The sequence below is a fragment of the Crocodylus siamensis genome, chromosome 11 (genome assembly GCF_052110815.1).
Source record: "Crocodylus siamensis isolate JL-2025a chromosome 11, ASM5211081v1, whole genome shotgun sequence".
NCBI lineage: Eukaryota > Metazoa > Chordata > Crocodylia > Crocodylidae > Crocodylus > Crocodylus siamensis.
This window is the reverse complement of record NC_143405.1, coordinates 12,265,779-12,275,942: the sequence shown is the minus strand read 5'-3', so window position 1 is coordinate 12,275,942 and position 10,164 is coordinate 12,265,779. Positions and strand designations below refer to the sequence as shown.

General features: G+C 50.1%; 1 protein-coding gene across 1 annotated transcript in view; it reads left to right on the top strand.

Annotated features, from left to right (window-relative positions):
• Positions 1-7,358: 7,358 nt before the first annotated feature.
• Positions 7,359-10,164, top strand: part of LOC149855451 (uncharacterized) — a 42,447-nt gene continuing 39,641 nt past the window's right edge. The window contains exons 1-2 of the mRNA XM_090022571.1: positions 7,359-7,738; positions 7,997-9,471. Coding sequence (XP_089878697.1) covers positions 8,292-9,471 — 1,180 coding nt within the window. The 5' untranslated portion in view covers positions 7,359-7,738; positions 7,997-8,291. The remainder of the gene's footprint in view (positions 7,739-7,996; positions 9,472-10,164) is intronic.

Below are 10,164 nucleotides of genomic sequence, written 5' to 3'. Positions count from 1 at the left end.
TAATGTTAAAAAAAAGCCACTGGAAAAAAAGAAAAACCCTAAGTGAAAGAAACACCCTAAGGTGGTCTGAATTTCACAGTACTGAGGAAAAGGAGTGTCCCTATCTAACAAACTGTTTTATTTGCACTTGTCCTTAAGTACAGATATTAATTACACTTAGACCAATCTAAAGGATTGATTGATCTAAATCTGTAAGTTTGGGCTTATTCTTTGGGGGTCAAATCAACTGCATAGTGCCAATTTGGAATCAGGTGAATGAGGGGATGTTGCGGTGAAGAACCAAAGCACTGTCTTCCCAAGCTCCCTCGACATCCCAGTGAACATCCCGGCTGAGGCACTGTGTTAGTCTACCCTCCAACGGTGTGAGCCAGGTCCCAGATGTATCCTGCGGTTGCCTGGAAGTCCCAGAAGCATGGGTTTTCCTTCAGCAAATAATTATTCAATTGAAATTTGACAATTTGGATGAAATTAAGGGATAGAACTGGTCAGAGAATTGCAAAGATAAGAAAATCCTGCTGTGAGCAAGTGGAACAAAAGATAGCAACATTGTGTGCAGGTGTGATGTTTCAGTCAACTCTGCTAGGAATTAGGAAACCAAAAGCCACCCTGAACAGATTTGGAGCCACAGGCAAAGAATTACATTTTCAGCACATGTAATTTGCAGTGAGCAAATTCATCAGCTCCAGTGGCTATGGTATGGGACTCCCTTGCAGACGCTCCCAGTAGCTGCTAACCAAGACTTCAGCAATGTGAGTTTCCTTAGAGAAATGCCTTACACGCTTCAGCAGCCCTTGTTGGAATATGTATTTCTTCACCAATGGCCAACAGAGGCTGTCCAGGATACAAAGCAGGATGATCAGCTACACAGAAGGACCCTGTCAAGTATCTCTGACATGGTTTTCTGTAAAGGAGTGTTGCCAGTTTAAAATATGGAAGAGGCAATAGGATCCAGTGGGTAAGGGATTATACTGTGGATTGGGAGATTTTGTGGTCTAATCCCTCCTCTGACACTGGCTTCTTGTTTGACTCTGGGCAAGCTATTCCATCTTTCTATGCTTTGGTTTCTCATTCTGCACTTTGCCTATTAAGGGGTTTTTTAAGTAAAGGGACTGTCTCTTAGTGGATGTTCTTAGAGTATTTAATGCAAGGCTGATTTTCATTGAGGTCATTAGGCTGTCCTATAATGCAGGTAATGAAAACTGCCCCCTCCCTTTCCCCCTTATTATTTCCAGGAAAAAAGGAGGATGTAAATAAGTGTTTCAACCTTCTTAAAAGCAAATTGTGCTTAATATGCATTTGTCAACTTCTCCTGTCTCTTCCATAGTTAGAATATTAAAGCATGCTCTGCAAATGAAGACCCAGAGACTGGATGAAACCTCCCACCAAATGAGGGAGAAGGATAGAATAACTTCAATGTTCAACTAACTCTAGTAAGGGGTGAATCCAGAAGGAAAGGTTTCCCTGCTCCCCACCAAACAGATAGTATTGAACTTTATATCAGAGGGAGAGACAATCCGCTTGTAGTGAAATTTTCCAGCCTCAAAGTATGCAGCCTATTACTTGTGCTTCTGCCACCTACTTGTGAGGCTCTGTCTAGGGATAGTTTGCTGTCTGTCAGCTCTGAATCCCAGTGTAAAACCAACCTAAGTTACATTGCTCTAAATGTGCATTCGGCCAAAGTAGCTAGCATTCACTTTGGATTCAGCTAATTCAGGGGACAGTGATTCGATTCAGTGATTCAAATCCCTGTCCCAAATTAATTTGGCCAGGCCTGATTTGGAGATTTGGCCACCACCAAATCAGCCAAATCTCTGAATTGGCTCCATCCTCTGCTCGGTCTCCCAGCCCCATCAATAGCTGCCCTGCCTGGCCCCAGCTCTTTGAAAAAAAAGCCCCCACTCACCAGCTGCTGCCAGTTGGGGGGCGATCCCCACTGCACCCTATTGCCCCATGCTGCATGGGATGCTCTGCACAAGCCCCCAGAAGCCCTGACAGCTGCTGCAGGAGCTGGTGAGTGTGGGGCTTTTTTTTTTTTTAAAGAGGCCAGGAACTGGGACAGGCAGGGCAACCATGGGGGGTGGGGCTCAGAGTTTGGGCAGGGGTTGGGAGGTGCTCAGGAGACTGAGGGAGCAGGCAGGGGACGGGATCTGGGAGGGGTCTCCTTCCACCACTCTCCCCTTCCCCTTACTTACTTGCACAGCGTCCAGGTCCAGCTCCCTGCAGCAGCAAGCAGGGACTGCCCAAATCTCCGAAGCTCTCCAGATCTTTTTCATACTGATTCAAAGACCTTCAAATAGATTCGGACATTTTTATTCTTCTCCTGATTTCATTCAGATTTGTAGATTCGGCCGCTGAATCAAGCTGCATCTCCTCCAGATTGAATCAGTACCTGAAGCTTCACACAGCCCTAATGTGCCTGTGTCCAGGCCCCAAGTAGCATAAAGGGCCTGGAGCCAGGATCCAGCATTTTGTCTTTGGGAATGGAGCTGAGATAAGGGAAAAACAAAGCACAACAGGCCTTTCTCCCCCCGCCCCTGCCACCCCACCCCGAGTGCCCTGTATCTTTTGGCTGTCTTGGGATATCAAGTTTTCCCAAGGAAATTTCTCCTTGCTTTTTTAAAGCCTGACACACTCGAGTTGCCTTTTCTCCCTTTTGAAATGTTTGCAGTTATTATTTGCTCCTATTCCAGACAAATAGTTGCTTTTATTTTTTTTCCCCTTCCCCTTCACAGTGCTTTGGAAAAGAAAATAAATAAATAAAAGCCATCTTAATTATACATAAGCATCTGAGCAACACAAAGGAGCCGTTAACATAATCAACAAAAAGTGCTAATTCTAACAATCTTTTCCGAGGCCCTGCGTGGCATGTAATATGTGAACAGCTATTAGCTCGTGGTGCTCAGGAAATGGGCTGCCTCACTGAGCTTCCCAGTTGCCCTCAGCCTCCTCAGAGTCCATACCCTCACATTTTCTATAGTATCCAAATGGTATATATGTGCTCTGGGCCACGGAGGACATCTCTTCTCCTTCCGATCTTTGCAACCACACACTGCAGCTCTTCTGCCCTCTCTCTCTGTCTCTCTGGGCATCTGCAGGATGACACGATGCTCAAAGTTGAACGGGCATTGCCTGCCAGTTGGCGGGTGGAGACAGCGGCCTGGATGAGGGTGGGGGCTGAACTGTTGCCATTGGAGATGGCAACAGATGCTTCCTGGTGGAGGCTGAGCTTGGCTAATTCAGGGCTTTGTGGTTTGAGACAGAATCCCAATTATTTCCAATTAGAAGACTGTAGCGACAGCTGCTGTGAATGGGAGCCGCCCCTCTCTGGTCTAGGAACCTGTCGTGTTTAGCTGGGCTCTGATACCTGTGTTGGAAGGTCTTAAAATGTCCTTCCCTCCCTCTCCCTCATCCCAGCCTGTGTCCACCCTCACAAAGCAAATCTTCCTCTTTCTTGCACAAAGCCACTACTCACATGGAACTTGGCAGGAGCATCCTTATCTCTCCCTAGCTGAACCTTTCATTTTTCCTTTTCTGTCTCCAGCTTTAAATATCCTCATTGGACTGCCCAAAACCCGCTCATCTCCCAGCCTCCCCCACCACCTCTGCCTGCCTAATGATGTATGGGGCTTTGTCTTTTTGCCTGGAGCTGACCCAGCCTGCCGAAAGCAGAGGACAATCTATTTTCTTTTTCTTTTTTTCCTTTGCAAAACTCATCCCTGAAGGAGTTATTTAAGGAAACTGTGTGTGGAGGAGGGGAGCCAGCAAAGAACTCCTGGTTTAGAGTGAGAGAAGCTGCTGTGAAAGTCCTGGGATCCTTTCTTCCCCACCTCATATAGGCATATCATGTTGTCACAGAGGCACTAAATAGAGGGGCTGCTGCAGTGTTTGGGGTCCACTGCTAGCCCTTCAGCTAAAAAAAGGTAGGTGAAGAGGTGGAAATGCTGGGAACAAGAAGCCTGGGGTAGCTGGCCTTTCTTCTGAGAACTGCAAATCAATAGGCAAAAGGGGAAAAAAAAATCCTGGGAATATATAAATACAGGCATACCTCGTTTTATTGTGCTTCGCTGTATAGCGCTTCGCAGATATTGCATTTTTTACAAATTGAAGGTTTGTGGCAACCCTGCATCGAGCAAGTCTATCGGCACCATTTTTCCAACAGCATTTGCTCACTTTGCATTTTTTAGCAATAAAGTATTTTTTAATTAAGGTATGTACATTTTTTTTTAGACATAATGCTATTGCACACTTAATAGATTTCATAGATTTCATAGACATTAGGGCTGGAAGGGACCTCGGGAGATCATCGAGTCCAGCCCCCTGCCCAAAGGGCAGGAAGTCAGCTGGGGTCATAGGATCCCAGCAAGATAAGCATCCAATTTACTCTTGAAGGTGTTCAATGTAGGTGCTTGAACCACCTCCGCTGGCAGACTGTTCCAGACCTTGGGGGCTCGGACAGTAAAGAAATTCTTCCTTATGTCCAGCCTGAAACAGTCTTGCAGGAGTTTGTGACCGTTTGACCTCGTCATCCCTTGGGGCGCTCTGGTGAACAAATGTTCCCCCAGATCCTGGTGGTCACCCCTGATAAACTTATAGGTGGCCATCAGATCACCCCTGAGCCTGTGCTTTTCCAGGCTAAAGAGTCCCATGGCTCTCAGCCTGTCATCGTAAGATCTGTTTTCCTGACCTCTGATCATGCGCGTGCCTCTCCTCTGGACTCTCTCAAGCTTCTCCACATCCTTTTTGAATTGTGGAGCCCAAAACTGGATGCAGTACTCCAGCTGTGGCCTCACCAAGGCCGAGTACAAGGGGAGAATGACGTCCCGGGATTTGCTCGAGAAGCATCTATGGATGCACGCCAGCATTTTGGTCGCTTTACTAGCCGCAGCATCGGATTGAAGGCTCATGTTCATCTTGTGGTCAATGATGACCCCCAAGTCTCTTTCTTCTGTAGTGCTAACCAATGTAGCACTGCCGAGCCTACAGTATAGTGTAAACATAACTTTTATATGCACTGGGAAACCAGAAAATTCATGTGACTTGCTTTATTGCGATATTCGCTTTATTGTGGTGGTCTGGAACCGAACCGGCAGTATCTCCGAGGTATGCCTGTAGAGACATCCTGGCAGAAGGGTCAGGGGAAAGAGCTTCATTTATAATTATATAAAGATAAGGAAACTCATGGCTAAGGGTGAAGTGTATGGCTCAAGGGAACCACCCAGAGTAGAAGAGCTATTTGCTTGAGCTTCCTAGTCATCAAAATGGAAAGTGAGCAACGTGATTCAAGAACGATCTCCAGGAGGGAGAGACATCCACGTAGTTCACAAACGCGTGGGAAGCATGGTGTGAGTTTCTGATGGGGGTGGACTCCCTCGTGCAGTAGATCAAATCCATTTTGTGCTGTCATTCCACTGACCTCTGAGGGCCTTACACTAGGGTTGAATTTGGCCTCTTTTGTTTCAGTAGGGACTAGCCATGCTGTCCTCCTTCACTCTTGCAAATGCCTGCTGGAGGCTGCAGTAGCTCCTGGATTAGATCTGAGCATCTAACAGGGAATCTAGGGGAACAGGCACTGCCCTGCGCACTCTGAGAAGGCAGCATTAGGGGGAGCCCATGCTATGCCTTTATCCAGATTTAGTAAATGCTGCTGCTCATGTGAATTCTTGGAGGATGAATTAAATTCTCTGCTGGCACCAACTCCATTGGCTTCAGCTGAGATATGCCAGTAGAGTATGGCCTATAATGATCGTCTCCATCACCATCTTCCCCCTGCGTTCTCTGTGGGCTCCAAGAGCCACTGTTTTGGCCATGACATTTTTAGTGGTTTACTGTCATATTTAATATTTCATTTTGAACTCCTGGTGAAAGAGAAGCAATGTTATCGGTATATTGGAAAGATTAGGAAAGCCTGAGAACACAAATGCCATCCCAATCCTGTTCCCAAAACTACAGGCAAACCCCATAGATGCTGAGCTGTTGAAACTATTTAGTCATTTAGACAACTATTGTCTTTCAATCCATGTGCAGCACTTAGACACTACAAATGTAAGTGCCTCGTAAATGCAGATAAATGGACAAGATTAGCCCTTGACACGAGCTCATGCAAAAAAGGAGTTTTCAAGGGCAAAATTAGTAACACTGTCGAGAAATACCTGTTATCTGAAACCTCAGTCTCAGGTCTCCAGAAGGGATCCTGTTGGAGGGAAGAGAAAACCAATGGTGATAAGACTTGAGCATAGACTAATTCCGTCAGTGACCCCAGCAACATTACTTATTTCACATCAGAAACCAGAAAAAAGTGGTCACATTTCCAAGAGGGTTCAACTAAATGGGTATTAAGCCCTTTTGAAACTCTAGTCATAAGTGTCAAAATAGGGAACAGCAAGGTGTTGTGTACTCTTGAAAATACCACCCCACTTCTGGGCTGTTGGCCTTGAAAATCAGCGTGCTTTGTGAAGTGTCCGCTTTTCCTTCAGTGGGGCTATAACACTTCACCCTAGCTGAACATCTGGCCCAGTGTATTTTCACCAACAGATTTTTTTTCTCCATAACAATATTGAGGTGACCAGCAGCAAAAGGGTGTTGATTTCTGTTCATTTTCAGCTTGCCTAATTCTAATCCCTGTTTTAATTGAATTAACCAGTGACCATTCTAGGCCACTTGTCACGGAGCCACGGAGGTGCCCCGTGATTGTGAGGGTGATTGGCAGAGTTGCCAATCACCCAGGCAGCTCAGGTGCCTGGTTGCCAGGGCAACCAAGTGGGTCACATGGCCGGAAGGGGGCAGGGCCAGGCCTTTATATATAGCTTAGGCCGGAGCCTGCCTCACAGTTCCCTTCTGGCTGCTGCAGGAGCAGGAGCTCTGCGGCTCGAGCTGAGTGGCCTGAGTTGGTGGTCGCAGCCTTAACCCCACTAACAGGCTGCGATGATGCAGGGAACAGGATCACCCTGACGGGAGGTAGGACTGAGAGCCCTGGCAGGGTCCCTCTTAGCTGAGCCGGTAGGGAGCCGCGCTCCCGAGCCGCGCAAACAGAGCGCGCAAACAGGCGCGGTCTGTAAGAGCGCGCCGGCGTTTGCGGCGGCGTTCGCGCTGGCGGGCGAGCAGGCGGGGCCCAGAGGCTGACCCCTGCTCTGCTAGTAAGGGCAGCAACTCCTGCGATGGTGTCGACACGGAGTTCTGCCAGGGCCCCTGCCCGGGGGGCGCGGCCTTCCCGGGGCTTGTCCGAGGCCTCCACCCAGACAGAGCCCTCGGGGGGGGCTGCCGTCCTCCAACCCCCTGGCCTGCGGGAACTGCCTGGCAAGGTCTGGGGGGGCAGGGACTGGGGACTCCTGCACCTGTCCTGTAGGTATCCGCCTTAGGACCCTGGAGGAGCGGGTGCAGGAGCTCCTGGAGGAGGTTAGCAGGCTGAGGGGAATCCGTGAGGCAGAGGAGGAAATTGATAGGTATTTTCTTTCTCTGCAGGGTGATACAACAGAGGAGAGGGCAGCCCGGGATGAGCCCTCCACTGCTGAGTGGCAGACAGTCTCCCGCGCCAGGGCTATTAACCATGTTGCGGCACCAGTTCCTCCTGTCCATCTGGAGAACAGATATGAGGTCCTGGCAGCCCTGGAGGAGGAGGGAGCAGTGGAAGATTCCAGGGAGGAGACTTTGTGCACACAATGTCCTGTGTGGGCGGCGGGAGTCAAGAGGCCTAAGAGGAGGAAGCGTCGCGTCATCGTGATTGGTGACTCCATCCTGAGAGGTACGGAGGGCCCCATCTGTCGCCAGGATCCCTCAGCACGTGAGGTCTACTGCCTGCCCGGAGCGAAGATTCAGGATGTGAAGGGGATGCTCCAGTCCATCATCCAGCCCTCCGATTATTACCCCATGGTCCTTGTCCATGTGGGTACTAACGATGCGGCCAGGAGAGCCCCTGATCGCCTGATGGAGGACTACCAAGCTCTGGGAGGCGTGCTGAGGGAGATGGGCGCACAGGCAGTCTTCTCTTCCATCCTGCCAGTGAGCGGACGCGGCAGACGTCACGAGATGTGCATTGAGGAGACCAACTGGAGGCTACAGGAATGGTGCTTCGAGGCGGGCTTTGGCTTCCTCAGCCATGACCGGCACATCGTGATGAGAGACATGCTGGGATGGGATGGGCTCCACCTTTCCCCTAAAGGTAAGCGTGTGTTCTCTTCCAGGTTGGTGAACCTCCTTCGGCGGGCTTTAAACTAGGCTCGTCGGGGGAGGGGGAAGATGAGGGCGGAGGAGACGATGAGATACCAGGCCCAGCAACAGCCAGCGAGCCCAGACCAATGGTCAAAAGGGAGAAACAGGTAAGCGATGGGGGACGGGGCATTGCTGAGACTAGGGGGTCAGTGGGCACAACCGCTGAAGGCCTCAAATGCCTCTACACGAATGCTCGAAGTATGGGGAAGAAGCAGGAGGAACTCGCCCTCCTCCTAGCTGTCACCAGCCCTGACATAGTAGGGATCACAGAAACGTGGTGGGACTCATCGCATGACTGGGCGGTGAGTGTCAAGGGCTATAGGCTATACAGGAAGGACAGGATAGGAAGGAAAGGTGGAGGAGTAGCACTCTACATCAAGGAGGAATATACTTCCTCGTTAATTAGCATGGGGGTAGAGGGGGGGCACTCTGAGGTGCTCTGGGTTAGAGTAAAAGGCAGTCCAGGGGAGAGAGACTTAACGGTGGGAGTCTACTATAGACCTCCCAACCAGGGAGAAGAGCTCGACCTGGAATTCTTAGGTCAGCTTACAGAGGCAGTGAGGGCTAAGGATGTGGTCATCATGGGGGACCTGAACTTCCCAGACATCTGCTGGGAGGAGCAGTCAGCCAAGTCTGATCGCTCACGTCGGTTCTTAGCCAGACTGCAGGACCTCCATCTAACCCAGGAGGTGCACAGTCCCACCAGGGGAGACGCCTTGTTGGACCTAGTGCTGGCCACGGGTGATGACCTGGTGAGGGGGCTGCGGGTGATGGGCCACCTGGGAGACAGTGATCATCGCTTGCTGGAATTCACCATCCAGCGTAAGGTGGCAAAGGGCTGCAGCAAGGCAACAGCCCTAGACTTTAGGAGGGCTGACTTCAACAAGCTAAGGAGGATAGTTGGGGAAGCGCTGAGGACCCAGAGGGGAAGGGAATCAGATGTCGAAGGTGAGTGGTTGCTCCTTAAGGAGACGATCCTCCATGCCCAAAGGGAGGTAATCCCAACAAGGGTCAAAGGGAGCAGGAGGGCACATAAACCCCCATGGCTCACTAAGAGCATCCGGGAATGTCTCCTTGCTAAAAGGGAGGCATATACCCAATGGAGAGATGGGGTCATCGCCAAGAAGGACTATGTTATAGTCGCCCGAGGATGTAGGGGGGCAGTCAGGAGGGCCAAGGCAGAGTTGGAGATAGGACTAGCTTCCCGGATTAAGGACAATAAGAAGTCCTTCTTCAAATACATAGGGGGTAAAAAGAGGGTCCCGGGTAATGTGGGGCCCCTGCAGGACACGATGGGCAACTTAGTCATCACGCCAGATGACAAAGCTAACATATTTAACGATTTCTTTGCCTCTGTCTTCCTAAGTAGGGACCAGTTCAGCCACCTCCCTGCTGGGCCCCCCTCGGGCCCCGAGAGAGACACGCCTGGGCCAAGGGTTAGCGAGGAGTTAGTTAGGGTAATTCTGGAGAGGCTGGACGTGTTCAAGTCCGCTGGTCCGGACGATCTTCACCCTAGGGTTCTACAGGAACTGGCTGAGGTCATTGCGGGACCCCTGGCGCAGCTCTATGAGCACTCGTGGTGCTCTGGCGAGGTGCCGGAGGACTGGAAGAGGGCCAATGTGGTCCCTATCTTCAAAAAGGGAAAAAAAGAGGACCCGGGAAATTACAGGCCAGTTAGTCTGACCTCAATCCTGGGTAAGCTCTTTGAAAAAATTATCCTGGCACACATCCAGGAGGGCCTTGCGGGGGAATGCATGCTCAGGGGCAACCAACATGGGTTTATCAGTGGCAGGTCTTGTCAGACCAACCTGGTGGCCTTTTACGATCAGGTCACCAAATCATTAGACGCAGGGGTTGCTGTGGATGTAGTCTTTTTGGACTTCCGGAAGGCTTTCGACACTGTCTCTCACCCTGTCCTCATCAAAAAGCTGGGAGACTGTGGTGTCGATGCCCACACGG